The following is a 20,987-nucleotide window of genomic DNA, read 5'->3' on the forward strand; positions in this document are numbered from 1 at the left end:
CCTCAACCGCGTCGTGCATGTGGGTGCGTAAGTGGCGCCGTCTTTATTTCTGCTGCCTGTCTTTTTGCTTGAAATTGACATGATTCGATCGGACGTTGCAACCTCAGGTTGCTTTCCTCGGGGCAACGCAACATGTGACTACGAAGAGTGGGTGTCTTACCGTATGCGTTATTGTAGCCGTCATTTATCGAGTGATTGGGTGGAGGTGTGCGTTGCAGATGCTCGTGGGTGCTCGATGCACACAACCCCAAAAGTGGAATCGTGATCATTCATTTGCTTGGCAATCTCTGCCCCTACCGCCTGATATTCACCCTCGCTGAATCGCATATACCTTGTTGTGGGCAATGAAAAGCGCGCCGGTTAATAATTACCAAATTCCGATAAGACAGCGGTGTATTGGGGCTGGTAAGATGTTTCAAGGGCAATGTTGCATGCACATGTGGTCTTTCAAAGCTCAGGCCCGCCTGCGCAATATCGTCATAGCAGACCACAGAAAACTCGGCATGCATCGAGTGTGTCAAGGCGTAGTTTCTTGGCATCTGGGGACATTATTATCGCGGCATATCGTAGAGCAATTTTTCATGCACGTTGGCTTTGCCAAACAAAGTAAATGCTCCTGGTCCTTCGTGTTGGGTGACGCATGAGACTATGTTGTGTTAGGCCATTTCATAAGCTTATTCATTTTCTTCAGAATATGTGCAATCCAGACTGTGAACTTCGGCACTGTTATGGGTGCATTTTGGTATTGACAGAAGCACTCATGCTGTATTGCCTAATTATCGAAGCTGATCTTAGCCTGTTCCTATGTATGCTACAACCAACAGACGTTCACAAAATCCTTTGCTTCAAGACTACAAATCAGCCGATACTGCAAAAAATTAAGAAGACATATGCTGCTTACTTGAGATCCATAAGATCCGTAGTCATCAAGAATAAGCAGCCGCCATCGACCTGATCGTTGCTTTGTATAGCGACTGAACACCTACTTAAGCCAAGCTAGCCCTACTTTATGATTTAACCAGCCTAACGGAGATAATGTGATAAAGATTTTGTACTTTCCAACCTCAATCTCCTCTACCTAGTTTAATCTAAGAGCTTCTTAAGCTAACGCGTAGATAAGGCCTAGTAGCAATAAGCTCCTATTAGCGCACACGCCATCTAGGAGCGTCGAGAATTCATATAATCTATCTTAAGTTAATACTCTAATCTACTTCTTGTTCTATTAGCGCTTACTAAATATTCTCTTACTTCTTCTAATAACCCTAATTAAGAAGCCCATCTCATCTATACTGTATACATCTTGAGCTTTAAGATACTATTTAGTAATCTGTTAGTGTATTCGCTCGAATTGGAGCTTACAATTTAACCCAGATTCCGCTACGTGACGCGTACGATCTATGGCGGTGGTCTACTTCGAGATAAGATGGAGTTTATGTCGGTTAATAAAGCGAGTAACCCAGCTCTCACTAAGCTGATGATCAGCTACTGCCGATAAGAAAATTCTAATTATCTCCCTGGGAGGGAGACCTTGCTTTTTAAGCTTAGTGATATACCGTATAAGTTCCAGCTCCTAGTGTTGGGTGGGTGTGAGCTGATTAGCTATCTCAGTGTCCCGCGAGGCCTGTAACCCTTGGCATCCTCGGCTTAACGTTGAGCGATTAATATCCTATTTTGCAGCTAATTTTGTATATGAAAAAGAATCTCCTGATTCGCAAAAATTAATATCTTTAATTGCAGCTTAAATCAGATCTATATTGGTGGAGTTATAACGCATCAAAGTTATAGTGTCACTACTATTGTGCTGTTAAGCGGGGCATTCCACAAATCTGGGCGTCACGGGCATGGGTACGGTATAGATATTGGTGGTATAATGCATGGAATCCTTGCTCTTTTAATAGGTAAGCTTACTTGTTAATGCTTCTATCGTGTAAGCTCATGGCTAAGCGACTCGAGTAGCTTACCTAGGACGTAAGGAAAAGTCATAGCAAGTCTGAAGACAAGCGCGATCACCCTAACTAGCGAATCAAAAGGCAGCTTAAAATGGAGTTGTAATATAATGACGCATCTTTTCCTACTCGCGGCTACGAAAGCGACTTATACTACACAAAATTCCCGTTATATGACAACTTTTCCCGTAACAGTTAATCCATATGTGTCTTCTCTACTGACTTTCTACTTATTACCTTCAGCATTATAATACCAAGGAATTTTATGGATCTTTCGGATACCCAGCTCTACATCATCCCGTCTCATTGCTTTGAACAAACCCATCGGCACGTTGCTTTATAACTTTAACCGTACCTCCAGTATGACCGTAAGCTTACTGCTTATATATGAACTCTATTTCTTTTCTTTTTATTTCTTACTACTGGCTTTCTTGCGGCGATCAGCTGATCAATTAAAGTATCTCAAAATAACGGCAGGCCGCCTCTCAGCCCACCTATAAACTCTATAAGATACTCTTCTCCACTCTGTCCCGTGTTAACCCTGCTCCCTAACCCTATCAATACCCTGTTCTAAACCTTCGTCTGTCATCTCTGTTTTGACCTCTTGACTCTTAGCCAACCAACCCTAGAGACTAGATGACGATATCACTTCAAGTTTGGCTTTTACAAGGATTTCAAATACTGCAGCCCGGCCACCTCACCCGTGTCGCAAACCAAAATAGCAAAATCTCAACTTTGAACAGAACGTGATGATGTTCCTGCAGAGTTTGGTTGATTGTACATATAAATCCCTGTTCCACTTCCTGCTGGTGCCTACTTAAAGACCCTCAAACTGCAACAGTACTCCCAATTACACCCACCCAACGTACGAAACAGCAAAAAATGTCAAATCAATCTTGTCTTGCTTGTTAGTATTGTATTAGACTACAAAGTGATAACGTCCCTACCACTATTGGTATCACAATGCAATTCACTCTAAAGTCAATCATTTATGCCTCTATGCTAGCCTTGTTTGTGTCATCCGTCAATGCTACTCCAGTAAGTTGATTCCTTGTTCACCGCTTTATATGGCTAACAATTGTGGTAGGTAAACGTTGATTGCACTACCGATGAATGCAATAGACAATGTCATAATGATTTTTTTACTGGAGGCACTTGTGATCCAAACAAGAGCGGAGTTCCCAAATGCAATTGCCATCACTAATCTCCATAAAAACCCAAACTCGCAAATAAGACCGAATTTAGTAGTGGTCTTGGGTAGGAACGGTACACAGCTACTAGCGTTGAGGCTTGAATAGTTAGTTTTCGCAAATCAGTTATAGGAAGCTATAAACGAGTAGCTACAGATTAAAAGTGCGTTGCTTGTAACGGGATGAACGCTCCCTAAGTGATTCCTTAACTGTATCTCGGTCTAGCTCACAAAATGCAAGTGCCGAACCTAACTAACGTCCGTCTCTGAGTGTTGGGCCTACCGTGCTGGGATAAATAAGGGGTACTTCGACCTTTAGAACTTCGCTTTCTATACACACGCTATGCGCTATTAGAAAATCCTAATACTTATATAGAAGAGCTTCATATTAACCTATTCTAATGAATTTTGCGTAGTTCACAAGCGAGTGGCCTAATTCTCCGAACCGGACAGCCTCACTGTCTAGCCTACGAAAGAATCGTGACTTCGGCTAACAAGCCTCGCTTACCAAACTTTGCCAAGTGCCAGCCCCACTGTCCAAGTTGGATATAAGGTCCCACAGGGGGTGTTCAAGTGCTTCCTCTTCACAAGCTCTGTCGTATAGCATATTTTTTGTGGTATATAATTAAGAATTTTCCTCAACTTTCCATCAAAACAACGGTCTTATGGGTAAGCATTCACATCATACTTCATCTTCTCCTTCAGTTCTAACAATCCCTTAGTCTAGTGGTATGATTCTCGCTTAGGGATTTCCCGAGCATTGCTTGCGAGAGGCCCCGCGTTCGAGTCGCGGTAAGACCCCTTTTTTTGCTCTTTTCCATAACAGACGGTGCGTTGTTTTTCCATCTAGTTTCGCTGCCTTTTTTCTTTTGTTAGGCTAGGCTGATTATCACTGTATACTTACCTTATCTTGCTTCATGGGAGATTGACTTTGAGATAGCACCATAAACGCCTGAAACTTATCAATGATGCATGCTAATCATACTTTGAATTCAAAATCTTCTTGTTTGTTCAGGCTAGAAAGCGAGTATATGTGCCGTTGTGCCTTCTAGCCTGTTCCCATGTGCTTCGTGGTATCCCGCTATTGGGCTGGTCATAGCTTGCGTCCATGAGCTCCACGTTGTAAAACCACTGCAAACCCTCACAGCCAGACATCATCAAAGACTCACTTTCTGCCATCCACGCCTAAACTAAGAAACATCCAACATGCAATTGCGATGGGACTACCCGTTAGAGCCAGCAGTAGGAGCTTGGGGTACAACTACGTCAAATCACAAGTGAGTCTTGTTATAGTACCTGCATAGCAACTTGGGCTTGGCTAACTTAATATAGTTTCTGTGAAGAGGTATGTCATGTGTTCCCCGTAATGGTTAGTCGGGAATGATAATTCATGATGACAAGGACTACATTATCACCCCGTACATTGGCGAATTCATCAACACTCTCACAAATATCAGCTATGGTCTGTGCACCTCAACCGCTTGCAGTCCACCACGACGAAAAGGGAAAGCTCACATTCTGCAAATATAGTAATCTACGGAATCCATGGTCTACGCCGCGTATCTCCCAAGCCCGAAGGCGGCCTCATCTCGACGCTCGCTTTCCCTTACTGGGGACTCATTGGCGTGGGCGTCCTCTCCGCCTGGTTCCACGCCACCCTAAAGTACCACTCGCAAATGGGTGACGATTTGTCGATGTTCCTCGCTGTAGGTGCTGTACTACACCAGTTGCTATGTTTCGATGCCACGCGCGCCCAGCGCCAAAAGTATACGTTGTACATCCTGGGCAGCCTGATCCCCATCTCCATTTACCACGTGTGGGCCGACGAGATTATTATGCACGAAATTGCTTTTGCAGCCATGATTTTCCTGGTCTCGAGGCACACGCGTGCGCTCATCAAGAAGCAGATTACTAACGAGGAGGCACGCAAGAAGCTGGGGAGCATGGCGACATTTGGTATTTCTACGGGGCTGTTTGGGTACTTTCTTTGGAACATTGACTTTCATGCTTGCGGGTATGTTACACAGTTTAAGCATTGGATTGGACTTCCATGGGGCTTCTTGTTCGAGTTGCACGGCTGGTGGCATATTTTTACAGCGATTGCGGCATATGTGGGTATGGCACTTACGGAGTATCTGGTCACGATTGAAGAAGGGAAGATAGGGCACGCACAGGAGGGGTTCGTCTGGCCGGTTAGGGATGTGCTGAGGGACATAGAGGCGATTGAGAGGAAGGGCTTTGAAGGAAAGAAGGGTATTTAAGCAATTGGCCTTTTGTGCCAGTATGGAGATAGGTGTTAGGATGAAGTGGAGGGAGTAGGGTAAATCCGAAGAGGACTGGGTGTTTTCATTTCTAGCCTGACGTAGAACCGTAGAGATAGAACGGAATTTCGTGGGTGAAATCATTGCGCTAACGAATGTTCACTTTACTCACAACTTACTCCATTCCGCATCCATAGAGTATCATTCATTTGGATTTTCAAAGCAGTTAGCGGTAGTCGTATATCCTGTGCAAACAACATGCCGCTTAGTAATCCCGACACTCCGCCACAAATGTCATGACATCACACATTCTAGATATTTTACACCCGATACAATAATCCACATACAGCAAACCGGACATACGCCTAAGGCCACTGCCCGTGTTGTCGCGCTACTTTCCGCGGTGATTGGCTTCGCGGAGTTAAGCACTCTGAAAACCCCGTCCGGGGCCTTGTATGTCCAATAAGCGTCATGGGTGGCGGTACCTAAGCAAGCATCTTCGGGCCCGAGAAAAGATTCAATGAGAGTATAAATAGGGCTGGGTATCGGTCGGGAATAGAGAAGCACATCAATAGGCCTTTATAAAGAAACTAGCGAGCAACGGTTCAATTACGGTGATATCATTACCCCGCCTCATTTTCTGTTCAAGACCCTCTCACGACATCATCTACAAACTTCGATATGCCTCAACTTGTAGGAAAGACGGTAGGGCCAGTTGGCTATGGGCTCATGGGTATGTTTTACGATCTATCTATTTTCCAAAGACTAAGAGAAAGCTAACAATTCAGGTCTCACATGGCGCCCAGACCCACCATCGAAAGAACAGAGCCTTGAAGCTATGCGCACCGCGCTTTCCCTTGGGGCGAACAATTGGAACGGCGGAGAGCTTTACGGTACACCAGAACGTAACTCCCTACACCTTCTCAATGAGTATTTCACAAAATACCCCGAGGACGCGGAGAAAGTTGTTTTGTCCATCAAGGGTGGTCTCAAGAAAGGCCAATTGACGCCAGATGGCAGCCGGGAAAATGTTAGACGCAGCATTGATGAGTGCCTGAGGGTACTGGATGGCAAGAAGAGCCTTGATCTGTTTGAGTGTGCTAGGGTGGATCCCAACACACCAATCCAAGATACCGTCGGTTACATCGCCGAGTATGTCAAGGAAGGCAAGCTGGGCGGCATCAGTCTGTCAGAAGTTGGCGCGCAGTCAATCCGAAAAGCGCACAGTGTGCACCCCATCTCTGCGGTTGAGGTCGAATTCTCGTTGTGGTCTACTGACATTCTCGAGAACGGTGTCGCGGCCACATGCGCAGAACTTGGCATTCCCGTCATCGCATACTCGCCTCTTGGACGCGGATTCCTTGTAAGTACATCACTCGCAGCTGTAGAAGCTGGATGCTGATTATTTCCCAGACGGGCAAATATAAGAAGCACAGCGACATTGAGCCTGGCTCCATATTGCACCACATGCCTAGGTTCCAGCCTGAGGTGTTCGATGAGAACATCAAGCTCCTCCATGCTGTCGAGGATCTAGCCAAATCAAAGGGTGCTACTCCAGCTCAAATTGCCATTGGGTGGGTGCTTGCGCACAGCGGAGCCAAGGGCATGCCTACTATCATCCCGATCCCGGGTGCTACGACATCGCAGAGAATCGAGGAAAACTTGAAGCCGGCGAAGCTCAACGATGAGGATATGAAGGCACTGGACGAGATTCTGAAGAAGATTCCAGTCATTGGTGGACGATACAATGAGGCTCAGGCGGCACTGCTATTCGCATAGATGATTGGTTGCCTAGTTAGAGCGACTTGTCAGTACTGTAACTATAATGTATAGCAAGCTTTGATACACGTGAAAATGAAGTCAGGTATATGTGTAGTGTATGAGCTAATCCGCATTTGAGCTACTGTGAGGCAGCTCTTTGGAATTGCAGAACTCTGGGATAAATCATCATGGAAGATGAGATGAAAGAGAGTGAAGTATGCTTACATATGGCGTGAGGCGCAACTGTAGCGCAGCACCCTTTACCGAGAGAGAATGGCGAAAATAAGTGTTTCTTTGCGAAGCGACAAGAGCCTGTCTGACATGTTGTTGGTGTTGCGAGGTGGAGGATTGGAAGTGTGCAAGATTGGCTGCGCAGAAAAGTGCGCCGTTCGCTCAACGCCTGGCCCCTGCACATGCGCTAGACGTCGAGCGCGCCGGGAGGCGCAACACGCTCCCTTGGGCCAACGCGCAGTCGGCATTCATTCTCACCTTCACCTTCACCGTCGCCTTGACCGTCACCACCAACAAGTTGACCTCGCCGTCATGACAGAATCACCTTCAGACCTATCAGAATATGGGAGCGATGATTTCCCCGAGGATGTAAAAGGAAGCCGTCCACGCAGCTATGAAGCCACGCCTGACCATGACCAGCGCCCCAACAAGCGACCACGCCTGAACGTCCGCGCGCCCTCGTCGCCGCCGGCTCCCATCAACACGATGCCGCCAGATCTAGACGAAGAGCTGTCCGAAGACACTGATGGCTCAGTGCCAGCCTCGCCCCATCACCACCCAGGCATGTCGCAAGACGACGACTACGGCCAGGAGCAAGTCACCGTCTGCAAGTGGGACGGATGCACAGCCGGTGATCTTCACAATATGGACAAACTTGTCGAGCATCTCCACGACGACCACATCGGAACTCGACAGAAGAAGTACAGCTGCGAGTGGAGCGATTGCACTCGAAAGGGCATCCCCCATGCGAGCGGCTACGCACTGCGGGCACATATGCGCTCCCACACGCGCGAGAAGCCATTCTACTGCACGCTTCCAGGTATAACCCTCCGCATTCTACCCCGATTCTCGAGACACATGCTAAAATACACTCACAGAATGCGACCGCTCCTTCACCCGCTCCGACGCGCTGGCCAAACACATGCGCACTGTGCACGAGACCGAAGCCCTACGACCCTCCGACCCTGTGCCTAAGCATCACTCGTCCAACCCCACCAATAACAAGCAGCGCCTGAAGCTTGTCCTCAACAACGAAGGCAAGAAGCTGCCACACGACAAGGCCTCGACCCCCGGATCCCCATCGCATCCGCCTAACAGCGCAACAGCCGTAGCCGCGGCTGCAAGCACATCCGAAACCGACTATTCCCACAACAATGTCATCTATTTACAAGACCTCGCCAGCCCATCTGCTCCAACGCTAGTCCAGTTCCCACCAGACATCGAATTCACCCCCGAAGAACTACGCAAGCCAGCAAACGAGCTATTCCAGCTACTACGTAGACAACTGAAGTGGGCAACAAAGGAGGGCGAGCAGCTGCGTGCCGAAGCCGAGGAGCTGGAGCGGGTGCGCCGCGAGGAATGGCAGGCCAAGGAGCTTTTGCTCGAGAACTTCATGGAGGCACAGGCAGCGACAGAACGACGGAGACGGGCTGAGGAAGGCATACCAGAAGATATGGAGGGCTGGCAGGCGGTCGAGAAGGATGTTGCTCCCTCCAAGGCTCTGCCTATCGCTCCCAAGGACGGAAAACTTCCCTGGTGGCGTCAGGAGGGTGCTCAGACTCATCGGCCTGAAGTCAAGAAGGAGGAGCAGCAGCAGCAGCAGCAGCAACCGCCTAAGCCAGCGGATGTTTCGCAACAAGAGGGTCTCCAGCCACCGGTTCCTGCGGCTTAGTGTGCTTGGATATGATTGATCTGATGGTGCATGTTCTGCCTGCAATTTGCGGGCTTATTAGCGACCAAATACAAATAGAGGTACAGGCCCTCTAATGTCTCTTATTTTTCTCTTCACTATTAGTTTTCTTGCTTGTAGACAAGTCCAGTGTAACATTATGGGACGGGCACCAGGTGCATATGGTTGGGGTGATGTGTTAGATTCAAAAGATACCAATTGATTCCATGTTTTCAAACTAATATACAGTGTCGCTTCTTTTCAAATGCGACTTTCCAGTGTGTGTGGTGCTATTCTTACATGTGCATTTCCAGCTCCATGCTAACGAGACACTGCTTCCATGTTCATGATTACGCAAGCGTTGCAAGCGCGTCATTTGCGCCCGCCATCCGCTCCATTGACTTTCCATAGACCATTCTAGGGCTGAGCATTTACCTAGCCTTCCTCTTGTCTGCTTCGGCATTCTTGAAGGGGAATCCACTCGTCCTCTTATCCGCACCAGTCTTCCTGCTGATCCTGCCGTTGCTGCTGGCGAACAAGATGCACCATAGGGCAATCGTGGCCAAGAAACCAGAACCAAGTGTACCCAGACTGAACGACATGACTCCAGTGCTGGTCCACATGGCGTATCCATAGAAGGCATAAGCGGCATGGAATATGGCGGTTATGGTGAGGGTTGGCAGTGCATAAGGTGCTTTTGGATCTTCGGCTTGGGTTGTTGCTCCTGTAGCAGGTCAGATAGGATTCGTCCAGCAATCACAAATGATGGCTAGAGGAAGACATACCTTCTGAAAGACGACTAGACAACGGAACAGAACCCGTGAGTAGCACCGTGAGAATTCCCAGCGCGATCAGCGTGAGGCCTAGCGAGCGGCTGAAGTAGACTTCCAGAGCTATTTCGCATTGTTAGTAAATGTACTCGTCTTGAAATACAAAGCGAATTGAGAGATAACATACTCGTCGCTTCGCGAACCTCTGGTGAAAGCAATGCTACGATCATTGTGGGGGAGGTGATGAGAGGCACGGATTGCGTCACTATTTTTCGCGTTAGCAAGCTTGTCGTTGCCCTAAAAGACGCGAGTAAGAACATACTGAGCCATGCGGCGGTGCCGTAGGAGTAGAAGTAGTAGACCTGTTCATTCTCGTCAGCTTTTGCTCGTCCGGTCAAGTCTTTGTTAAGCCCATGCTGCAGCTTATAGTGGTACATACATCCATGATGACTGAGGTTTTGTGGAAACAATTAAGTTTGGTAGTTTATGATGGGTTTCTGTGAAGAATCAGGGGAGGAATCGTGGAATATTTCAGTTGTTATAGGGAAGAAGAAGGGTTGACGCGGGTTGTGAAGATGTAATGTGCCTGGCGGGATCTGCGCCAGCATCCGCGACCAAGTACGTCATTGTTGCACTAGGTTGAAGCCCGCGGCAAGACAAGGCCGACCAGCCCGCAAGTGGGTCACTCTGTGAGACGCGCATTTCCGGTTCGCCATGGCCCAAAGACGGTTTTGTCCTGTCTGCACCAAATCAGATGCGCCTAGGCAATGAGATAGTCGATGCGCTGGTGTTTGCGCCACGCTTGATGCGTCTGGTCACTCGGTGGCTGTGTACTCTACTTGGGGAACTCCAGTGTTCGCCCCGGAGTGACGTCTTCCACACTTCTCTCGTATCCCCTTCACTTGTGCATGTGTGTACTTACGTATGCATATGTATGTCAGATACGAATTGGTTGCTCCATAACGTGTTTCCTGTCCAGTTCTCAGTACTATCACATGACCTCGATTCAAAAGGCATGTGATTGCGCTGCCGTTCTGAACGTGACATGTCTGACACACCTCAGTTGCAACAACAGCCGGCAATCAGCCAACATACCCAGAAAGGAAGTCTACGGCTTTAAACCATCGATCACGGCAAACGGCTGTCAGATTCCTAGCCTTGGTACACCATTCCTCTTTCGTGTCTCGAGCCTTTATTGGCATGCGCCTTTATGCCTGCTACTACCAGAACAGGAACAGAAACAGCAAAAGTGTCGATATCTGCGCATCCCGCTACCCGGCAGCCGCCTGCCAACCAGACAACTGGATACGCGAGATGATGGGACCTAAAACTGCAAAGGTTGCATCGAGGCCTCGGCAGAGTGGTAGCGAGAGCACTACGAGGCCCGAGGTAGCAAAAGAAAACATGAGGTGTGTCTGCGAGAAAGCGAGAAAGTACTGTGGTACAACATGGCCGCGGAGAACCCAGCCACGTTCCGCCAGCAGCCACAGACATTCACTGACATGGACACGGGCATCAGCTTATAAACTCATTTGCAACCCCCAAAAGGGGGGATTAATATCTCCTTTTTATACTGTGGCTTGAAACTAGCTCCGCATCCAAATCTGACCTGTCCATACCTAAGTTGCGGTCCAAACTCCGCATATTGAGGACCCCCCCTACTCTCCCTCGTAGATATGTTTCAAATACCAGAACAGGAAATCCAGCAGATCCGTCGATAGTAGACAGCGGAAAGGAGAATAAATCGTGCACTAGTACAACCATACCGAGTCATGGCCGGCTGGATTAACTTGGAGAAACTGATGCATTCTAACCTATCTATCAAGATCGCTACGATGCACATCTCAACATTGCTTGTCCGATCCGACCCAAAGGTTCAGTGTCGAAGACAGCCAAGACTCCATTTTATAGGTCTGTTATGGCGTGGGTTCAATGGGAACTGCATTTTGTTTGTGTGCCAATGCACTCACGTTACTTTTGGTGACCCATATCATCGGTACGAGGAACGTCACGGCGCCAGAAGGCGGTATCTGCGCATACCGCAAGAGGAAGTTTCCGGAAAAGTGTCGAAAGCAGATAATCATTGTGGCTTATAGTTGAACAAGCAAAGTGAATCAATGTACGCCGTTATTGGTACGCCGTGTTTCTGCATGCGTCCCAGAAACTGTGTCACTGGTTGATAAAGAGGAAGGCAGAAAAGCCGTGTCAAAATGTTTTTGGGTATTGGGACCAGGAGCCATTCTGTTATCTTGAATCTCATCTTTGTCTTCAGGAGGTAAGATAAGAAGGGTTGAGTTTGCGATACGGCGCGGATACGAGCAAAGTTGCTGTGCCAGTACCTTCAGAAAAACAATGGACGAGCCAACCAGTCCTGGCAAGTATCGTTTCACCAACACTTCATTAAAAACATATATATATCTGTTCTACCTACAAGCGGCATATCGTGTATATTGTGCCAATGCAATGTAGACTTAAGCCTTGTCTTTGCACTCGCACATCCAACCTCATAACGTTCACTTCTTTAGCATAGCCACACCGAACCAGCCCCTCGGGTTTCAAAACATGTTGACTGGAATAAACAATATACACTAACGTCACGCACCCGGTCTCAGCTTATCCAGTTCCATTCGTAATGTTCCCTTACGTCCCGTACATATATCTATCGGCCACGCTCCCTGAATTCGCAATAAGTATACCTAGGTGACTATTTTTGACAAGAGAGTCACAGCCTTATAGATAGAAAGATATGATGACCAGGAAAGATTGTTTAACATGTAGTAGTGAGGATACTCCTGTTGAAGCCTTCGCATACGTAGACGAATAAGAAAGCCCACCACCCAGATCTACTGTAGTTTCTTTTGGAAGACTTCTAATGACCATATGCCACCACGAATTTCACATAGCATGGTACTTACGTAGGTACTTTGGGAGGTGTCGAACAGGAGTCATCCCGTCAAGTCTAAAATGGCCATTTGTTATTACCCCATGAGAACACAACACGAAACAAAGAAGGTTTGGGAAATGAACAACTCGTTATGACAATCTATTTGGACGCAGATGTAAGAAGCGACCCGGGATACGGCTATGACGACTCCACCGCAGCCGTGTCTACTGCTATCTTAGTATGCTGAGAAGAGCCACTAGTCAATCTTCACCCGGATACCCCTATTATGCTTGGTCATAGGAATAAACATGTCGTGGTCGTAAAGCACATCTTCCTCAGTGGTATCCCACAGGCGCATATGCGGCAGCACACGTAGAACCAACGCCGTCAAACTAAGGTGAAGTTCGCATAGAGCAAGACTAAGACAACATGTTAGCACCAATATTCCAAAGGTTCCTTAGAGAAAAAGAGTAGTATACTTACTTCATACCAACGCAGGCACGGCTTCCTCTGGAGAAAGACAGCATACTGCGCTCGACCTCTTTCCTGCGCTGGTTCTTCTCGTCTAGCCAGCGCTGGGGAGAAAATTCGAAGGAATTCGGGAAGGTGCGTTCGTTGTGGTGAGTGATGAACGATGACATGCCAATGGCATAGCCTTTGGGCAGAACGTATTGAATCTTCTTCTTGTTCCATTCGCCACGGTAAAGTAGATTTTCCTCCGTTGGCACGCGGGCAGTGCGGCTAGATACACCGTACGAAAGTCGGAGTCCCTCCTGAATAACCGCGCCTAGATACGGCAGAGTCTCCAGAACAGTCCATGAAGGCAGGTTTGTTGGGTCTTCGACGACGGTTTTTAGTTCTTCTGTCAATTTCGCTAGGATTTCTGGCTTGCTCAGAAGATGGTAGGTTATTACACCTAGAGCCCAGCTTGTAGTCTCTGTTCCGGCACCCACAATGGCTTCTGCTTCGTCAGCGATCCAGCGGAACCGATTCTTTTCTTCGTGTGTGTCTGATTGCAAGAGTGAGGCGAAGACAGTCGGTCGCTCATAAGTGATGCCAGCGTCCAGGTCTTCTTGTGCCTTGCGGACCTTCCAAGGCATATCAATTTGTAGCGTTTTGACCATGAGAGCAATATCGTTGGGAAGGTAGTCAATGAAGGTAGTCGCGAGTACGGCACTCTTTTTGGTCCAGGGGAAGAAGCGGAAGACGAATACTGGGCGAAGGACAGATGCAGTTGGCGCGCGGAAGTTTGGATACCATCCCTTTTGGTTAAGAAGACCGAATCCTTCGCCAAAGCTATAGGAAGAGATGGCGTCTGTGGTGAAACAACTGTACGCCATGGTGATATCGAGTACTTCGTTGTCGCCAGATTGTGCAAGAAGCTTATTGCACAGCTTTTGGACCAAGGCGTGAAGCTCAGGCTCAAGGCGTGCAATCATCGACCGCGAGAAGAATTTGGCCACTGGGATACGGCGAAGTCGGTGGAGGTCATGGTCAATAGTACCGAATCCTGCTTCGCCAATACTGAAAGATTGTAAGCTGAGCCATTCATTTCCCATGGATTTAGTAGCAACTTACGCAGAGCCGTTGATTTGATGGACTGGCTTGTCACGCTTTCGCCCACCTACGGCATAAATCTCATCGGCAAAGCTGACATCGTCGCAGTGGATTTCGTTCGGGTTGATGCGTACGAGGGGGCCTAGTACAAAAACCTAAAATCAGCCTTTACCCTCGCATGCAGCGATTGATTGCATCCCTACCATATACCTTATGCATTCGAGCAATTTCTTTCGTGTAGCAACCGAACTTGATAACATCATAGTAGAATTCCGGAAGGTATGTTGCTGCAGCCAGTCTCGGACCCGGAATGTGACTCAGCGGATGCAATGGCGAAATGTTATACAAAGCCTGTATGGTTTTCAACAGGAGCCATAGTCCCACGAGTACTGAGCCATAGAATGCTGAAAGGTACAGCATCCCTGGCGGTGCTTGACTATCCGACGAGTCCATGTTGCAGGATGCAATGAGCAAAGAGCTGCCCTTTTGTCTTTGAAATACATTTTACGGACGTAGTGTCCTTGTTAGACTGAATTAGCGCGACTAGCAATTCGTGCAGGGTTTGAAGTGGCTATGCGATAAAACCTGCGTGTTCAAGTGGGGTGGAGGTCACTTTGTCTGCTGCACGCCTTATTCTGGCGGACATTGCCCGGGATTGGGAAGCTACACGGAACAATGGGGCTCAAAATAGACACTACGGCCGAAGAGTTGATCTGACTTGACGCAAAGGAGGTTGCTCGCAACGAATGGCAAGTGAGCTTCAGCGAGTCAGTCCGGCAACGAAGATTGCGCTAAACCAAGTCATCGCGCGTAGGGATACAAAGTAAGTAATGGCATATTCCGTGATTGGCTTGTCGTACGCTTAACAAAGGCCTAGATGACATTAGCACACTGTAAGGACATTTTGGACCCTAGAGCGATGCCGGTAAGACAACACGTGCTGTCGGGTGGGACGTGGTCGAGCACCATGCCGGTACAAGGATTCCCTTGATACCAAGCTGCCAATTCCTAGAGGGTAGTGACATTTTGTCAGATTAGTATCATGAAGAGAATATCAAATTCCATCTCATCTGTATTGTTTTCTTCGTATTCTTCATTGTAAATCTGACCGAAGCAATGTTCGTGTCTATAGCTACCAGCGCTTCTTGACACACAGTGCCAAAGCCTATGGCAGTCAGGATCTAAATTCTTCTCGGTCGCCATATTCTACCTGGCCCTGGATAAAACCAACTTGCTCCTTGCCGCCAGCATAATCCAACCCCCAATGAGGCACAGCCCACCAATTGGTGTAACGGGTCCTACCGACTTGTATTTCTTCGCATCCCAGACAAGCAGATATATGCTACCAGAAAACATGGCCATACCCGCCGTAAAGAGACTCATTGCGAGTTTGTTCGCCGGTGCAACGGCAGCGGTAAGTGTCAGAACGACTGAGTGCATGAGCTGTTCGCATTGTGCATTAGCGGGGTTCTGGGCTCAACAAGGACTCAAGTGGCAAAGCAGAAGAGACTGTAGAGGTCGTGACAGCAAAGATGGTGAAATGCATACCTGGTAGTGAGCAGCATTGCCCCAACTGGCAATCTTGGCTGGATCAGAGATGCGCTGCTTCAACGCATGAGCCCCAAAAGCCCCGAGCGCGACGCTCGAAGCGCCGAATAGTGTGCCAATTGTCCAGAATGGCGACGTGGAGCTATAAGTCGTTCCATACGAGGAGTATGGTGGACCGTAAACCGCTTCGGGCTGCGATCGCGACTTGCGCGAGGATGAGGAAGACGATTTCTTGGAGGACGACATGGCAATGGTTGGTAAGAGAGTGGTCTGGTGGTCAAGGTGGGATGTCAGGGTCAAGGCTGAAGCCGCGGTTTGCGGAGCCTCGGAGGTATGTGTTGTCTGATTGGTCTGTGCACATGAATATCGAGAAAAAAGGCATTCCGGTTCTAGAATATTTGTATTTGGTGGTATCATAGATGCTGAGAAATGCATCTTACTATTTTCAACGCCATAACTCCGTCCTAATGCAATTGTGGTCTCGTAGCCCACAAGCCATGCAACCGCGCCAATGCGCCGCCCGGTACTGCCAAAGGCGCCTCAATCAGACTCTGAATCAACCTCCATAACATCTCCGTTTGTCTGTTCTCTCCGCTGCTGTGTCCTCGCTGCGTCTGTTGTAGTCTTCTTGCCTCCTCTTCCTGCTTTCTGTGCTGCCTTTGCTGCCTTCTCCTCCTCCTGAGAGAGCAGAGAACCATCAATACGCAAGAAACCTTTTCCCTTTCCTTTACCATCCATTCTGCCATCAATGTTGCGTATCCTGACCCGCAGTTCGCCCTCCACCTTCTTTCCTTTGCCATCCACCCACCAACCACCTTCATCTGACAGTTTATCGTCCCAACCTTTCTTCACTTTGCCTGACTCGTTCTGGTGCCATGACCAATCTGCAGGCATGTTTTCCTTGAGGATGCTGACGGGGAAAGTGTTGAGATGCGCGAGTGTGATATGCGTTTTCGCATGGTCTGTGATGTGGGCTTGTAGGTATGCATTTTGAGCCGGGCGCCATACAAGGAACGAGGCAGTTGCCCAGAGGAAGGGTGCAGCGTATTCATCGACGTGTTTTAGGAGCAGAGGCTCTGCATGAGAACCATTCTTGCGTTCCGAGTCGTTTTGCGCATGTTTGGAATATGACTTGGTAGCAGATGCGGTCGGAGGTGTGCTGCTTAATTCAACATCCTCATATGCGAGCACTACACCATTTGCGGGCGGGAAGTAGGTGAGGAGTAATGGTGATAATACAGTCGCGCATACTGCTGAGAAGGGATCCGAAAGGCATGAAGGCGGGATGGAGACGTATTGCGAGATACGCTCAGTGTGAAATAGAGATACACTCTCGCTCGGTACAGGCGCCATAATTGGAGAACGAAACAGACTGTAGGTTGCGTAATGTACTTTGCGATCGCGTTGTCGCAAAAGTGCTGAGCTCGAAAAAAGTTGGAGATCGGCGTCTGCAAATACCGATTTGTGGGGTCACGCTAAGGTCCAAAGACGTTAGTCTGTATTTCCGATGGTCAAGTACACGCCAGAAGGAACATGAAATCTGAACCAGAAAGTGCTTCTTGAAGGCAACTGTATGCTTGAATTTATTACTTTAGCCCAATTAACGCTACTCATTTCACTAACTACTGGATGTTTGGTCCCTCGCCAAGCCAGCACGTTGTTCAGCTATCTACTATGTTCTGCTGGCGATTTGAGGACTTGGATAAAAAAATAAGATCATGTCTACAATGGTCCATCTACCCGAGTATTGGTGCATATCACTCTCCATAGAAACATTCTCAGGTTCATTTAGCTAAAGGGACCCTCCTAAGCTTTACATGAGAATATATCTTGGTACAAATGTAAACAAGATCTCTAAGGATATTATAGACGGACTTTTTATTATGTAGCCAAGGTATCATATCCCCAAGATCTCGAGCCATTCACAGAGCCGAACAAAAGGCTAAAGAAACATATAGATAACGGTGAATCTGTGGCATTGTTAATCTCGTCCGGTTACAACCGACGTAATACTAATTGGTGCTGAATGTTGTGCATCGACACATGCTCCACAGCGGACAAATTTCGGCGCAAATACTCTCGCTATACTGTAACTCCAAAAAGCGCATCCTAATGCTAGTTTAGACAGAGCTAAAGTACAGAATGACAGTTGCAGCTCTGCGTGTAAGTGAACAAGTCAAGTTTGTTTGCTCATTAGCGCCCCACTAAGAATGTGACGAATCAGGTTTAGCCTGTTGGTAGAAGCTTTGGAGAGCCCAAACACCTGTTGTGTACATACACTGGAATCTGAAGTAGGCAGCCAGACAGTTAGCTTTTGGATCATACTCAAGTTCTGGCAGAGATACGCCTATGAGGTTTCAAGGAAACGAAATACTTGTCTCTCAGGACAGTTGGCGGCGACGCTGATGTAATATTTGATGGGTCAACCAGGGACGCGCGCCTTCAGGCGAGCAAGAAAGCGGGTCTTGGCATTTACTACTGCCTACGCTAAATAAACAACTCACACCGACCCTTGTCCACTCTTCATCTCCACCACGCTGCTGGCATTTCTGCAGCCTTGGCTTTTTGGTTTTGAATGTTGATCCTTTCGTCTACTTGAGTAAGACATGCCCTCCACCCGCAAACCCCCTTTCTCATAGCAACCAATACAACCCGTCGCTGTGAAACCAAAACTCGGTGAGATGGCTGGAGTTGGATGTCTCACTTCTCCTTGCTGGCCTAGTCGAGGACAAAGTGAAAAACAATATACCCGGCCTGCGCGAATCTTTGCTTCCCCGCAGGGGCAGCCGCGAAACGCGCTGTCGCAAGCAAACAACCAAGTCTCATGAGGACATTGGAACCCAGCAAACCGACGTTATACACAGCCATTTATATTCACATCTCTTGCATACAAGTCGATTGAGCTTCGAATCTGCGCATTTATTGGCTCGATCTTCATCCGACCATAACCTTCTGGGATACCAACGCCGGCCAGAATGGATCCTTTTAGGTACCGTAAAGCTTATGAAGCGATGCTGCATACAACCCAGCTCATTGAGGATCGATTAAGACAAGACTTTGGACCCGACGAGGAAGAAGAAGCGACGGCTCAGAATGATGCACCGAAAGCTGCTTTTCTGGGACCAGATCCGGATAGCATGGATTGGACACCCACAGAGTCAGTCACTCCACCTCCGGAATGTGGACCGCCCCCAGCTTTGTCGAAGAAACTGCGACACCTTCTCCCTGGTGGCGGCGACGGTGATCTGCAAGCTGAAGACACGGGCGAAAATGCAGTGCTCCTTCACAAAATGAAAGAAGGCAAGATCATGGACGAATGTATCGACAAGCTAGTCAATGATCTACCCGATGTCTTGAGTTATCAAAAATCACTTTCTTTTACTCCTTCAACAATCGAAGTACCTAAGGATTTTGGCCTACAGCTGAGCATTTCAATCAACCACCATCTTGCTCAGATAGCTGATCGGAAAGCGTTGGAGAAGTACCGGAGGCTTCTAGGCCATCGTAAGGAAAACTCGAAGAAGAAAGCGGTGAAGCTTGGATTTGATCCAGTTGATCTGATCAAGAAGCAAGCTGTGGCTTTTGGGGAGAACGGACCTGCACCGTTGTGCACGCTTGACAATCACATCCACCCAATCTTTCGTTTGGAAAACTGGCATGGCTGTCCAGATGGGATTTATGAGGTGATGAAACCAGCTTTACAGCTTGCCACGTTGCTAGTGACCTCTCGGGCAACATCTCACTTTTGGCATACCCTCGTTTTTGGGAAGCGGGAGCGCTGTCAAGAAACTTCAGCAATGTATGGCCAGCCATGCCTTCGTATCAAGGAAGACGTAACATGGTCTGAAGAGCGCGGAACAACATTCAGAAACTTCCTGGACAACCAAATCGACACTTTGCACTTCTACTTTCATCACGATCCTCTACCGCCAGAGACTGCATACGCGTCAATGGGGTTGGTAAAGGACTATAAGAATGGTTTGATGCGAAAAATCAACCACAAGTGTCATACTAGCCGGATCTGCTTGCATTCAGACTTCTACACTACCGCCAAAAAGCTCAGCCTCTTACGATATCGCGAACCAGCCATGGTATTGCGATACAACATGTTTTTGGCTACATGCCTGGCACATGAAGTAGCGCATTTCTGCGAGGTCTCTGGACCGCATCACGACCACCCTCTGCTTTCTGAGCCAGAAGTTTTCTTTGGCGACAACATGTGGACAGAAAGTGGAATCTCTTTTGAACTGAAAATCTTTGGTGGTCGCATACACCCTTTATCCAGCCGGATCGATTGTAAATTTGGGCTGGCTTGCCTTGACTATCCGCTCAAAGAGCTTTATGACAAAGACGACAATGTCTTGTATGCTTTACCAATGGAGTACATTCTCAAGCTCCAGCAAAAGGAGACTTGGGAACAAGACTTCAGCAAGACTGGCGATGATGTGTTCTTCGTTCCTCGCACCGGTGGCAGATCAATAGAGATTAACGGGACCAACCTCATGATTTGGGAAGATGAGAATGATGCAGATATTTCAGATCACATCGACAATGAAGATACAGAATGGATGCGCATGGACGATGGCTCCATCGCGAGGAACCCGAAAGCTAGCAACCGCAAGCCACAGCGTCAGCCCGTAGTACCACGATGGAATCCGTATAGCAATCAAAAACGGAAGAATATTGTTGAAGTAAACGCACCGTGTGTTTCCACGGAAGTGGTTGAGATCAAAGACGAGGAAGAGAAAGTACCTCCAGGGCTAGAAGTTCCGGAAGATATAGAGGGTAGCAAAAGTGGCTCGGATCAGGACATGATTTGAAGTCGAGCGTTTTTCATGCTGTTGGAGTATACTTGGGCAAAACAAACAAACGGGAGGAATTATTGATCATCAGTTGAATACCATTGCATCTACGGGGGGCGCTGTTATCTTAAATCTTGAACTATAATTTGCTCTTCTTACAAATTCTTGGAGATACCACACGTGATTTCATAGAAAACATAAAGCAAAGCCTTGAGGCATCTTCTGTCCCATTTCATGGGTATCTGGAAAGGATGAGGAAGGACGGGCTTGACCATTTTCGAGCTAGCGCTATGTGTTCGCTTAGGTTGCGGCGTGAATCTTGGCAGAGTCACTGAGTCCGAATTCTGCTTCCTGACACGACGGACGCCC

General features: G+C 48.0%; 9 protein-coding genes across 9 annotated transcripts; 4 read left to right on the forward strand and 5 right to left on the reverse strand.

The window, feature by feature from the left end:
* Positions 1-1,408: 1,408 nt before the first annotated feature.
* Positions 1,409-1,570, reverse strand: COCMIDRAFT_89898 (uncharacterized protein; the record flags this gene model as incomplete). The annotated part of the gene is made up of 1 exon (XM_007687750.1): positions 1,409-1,570. A coding segment is annotated over one exon (162 nt), but the record flags the coding sequence as incomplete, so codon positions are not given.
* A 2,771-nt stretch (positions 1,571-4,341) lies between these two features.
* COCMIDRAFT_89856 (uncharacterized protein) lies at positions 4,342-5,396 on the forward strand (the record flags this gene model as incomplete). Its single annotated transcript, XM_007687751.1, has 4 exons — positions 4,342-4,412; positions 4,468-4,480; positions 4,537-4,597; positions 4,666-5,396. The coding sequence occupies 4 exons, from the start codon at positions 4,342-4,344 to the stop codon at positions 5,394-5,396; spliced, it is 876 nt and encodes a 291-aa protein (XP_007685941.1).
* A 681-nt stretch (positions 5,397-6,077) lies between these two features.
* Positions 6,078-7,175, forward strand: COCMIDRAFT_3496 (uncharacterized protein; the record flags this gene model as incomplete). The annotated part of the gene is made up of 3 exons (XM_007687711.1): positions 6,078-6,129; positions 6,185-6,759; positions 6,810-7,175. The coding sequence occupies 3 exons, from the start codon at positions 6,078-6,080 to the stop codon at positions 7,173-7,175; spliced, it is 993 nt and encodes a 330-aa protein (XP_007685901.1).
* Positions 7,176-7,700: 525 nt separating this feature from the next.
* On the forward strand, positions 7,701-9,060 carry COCMIDRAFT_89879 (uncharacterized protein; the record flags this gene model as incomplete). The annotated part of the gene is made up of 2 exons (XM_007687752.1): positions 7,701-8,208; positions 8,267-9,060. 2 exons carry the CDS (start codon positions 7,701-7,703, stop codon positions 9,058-9,060), a joined length of 1,302 nt encoding a protein of 433 aa, XP_007685942.1.
* Positions 9,061-9,488: 428 nt separating this feature from the next.
* Positions 9,489-10,264, reverse strand: COCMIDRAFT_89789 (uncharacterized protein; the record flags this gene model as incomplete). Its single annotated transcript, XM_007687753.1, has 4 exons — positions 9,489-9,781; positions 9,843-9,950; positions 10,015-10,092; positions 10,150-10,264. The coding sequence occupies 4 exons, from the start codon at positions 10,262-10,264 to the stop codon at positions 9,489-9,491; spliced, it is 594 nt and encodes a 197-aa protein (XP_007685943.1).
* Positions 10,265-12,967: 2,703 nt separating this feature from the next.
* COCMIDRAFT_89773 (uncharacterized protein) lies at positions 12,968-14,721 on the reverse strand (the record flags this gene model as incomplete). The annotated part of the gene is made up of 4 exons (XM_007687754.1): positions 12,968-13,130; positions 13,195-14,235; positions 14,290-14,410; positions 14,472-14,721. The coding sequence occupies 4 exons, from the start codon at positions 14,719-14,721 to the stop codon at positions 12,968-12,970; spliced, it is 1,575 nt and encodes a 524-aa protein (XP_007685944.1).
* Positions 14,722-15,474: 753 nt separating this feature from the next.
* COCMIDRAFT_34937 (uncharacterized protein) lies at positions 15,475-16,062 on the reverse strand (the record flags this gene model as incomplete). Its single annotated transcript, XM_007687728.1, has 2 exons — positions 15,475-15,711; positions 15,817-16,062. The coding sequence occupies 2 exons, from the start codon at positions 16,060-16,062 to the stop codon at positions 15,475-15,477; spliced, it is 483 nt and encodes a 160-aa protein (XP_007685918.1).
* A 294-nt stretch (positions 16,063-16,356) lies between these two features.
* On the reverse strand, positions 16,357-17,169 carry COCMIDRAFT_89743 (uncharacterized protein; the record flags this gene model as incomplete). Its single annotated transcript, XM_007687755.1, has 1 exon — positions 16,357-17,169. One exon carries the CDS (start codon positions 17,167-17,169, stop codon positions 16,357-16,359), a length of 813 nt encoding a protein of 270 aa, XP_007685945.1.
* A 1,622-nt stretch (positions 17,170-18,791) lies between these two features.
* COCMIDRAFT_34939 (uncharacterized protein) lies at positions 18,792-20,636 on the forward strand (the record flags this gene model as incomplete). Its single annotated transcript, XM_007687729.1, has 1 exon — positions 18,792-20,636. One exon carries the CDS (start codon positions 18,792-18,794, stop codon positions 20,634-20,636), a length of 1,845 nt encoding a protein of 614 aa, XP_007685919.1.
* Positions 20,637-20,987: the final 351 nt, after the last annotated feature.

This window comes from Bipolaris oryzae (assembly GCF_000523455.1).
Source record: "Bipolaris oryzae ATCC 44560 unplaced genomic scaffold scaffold_33, whole genome shotgun sequence".
NCBI classification, from domain to species: Eukaryota; Fungi; Ascomycota; class Dothideomycetes; order Pleosporales; family Pleosporaceae; genus Bipolaris; species Bipolaris oryzae.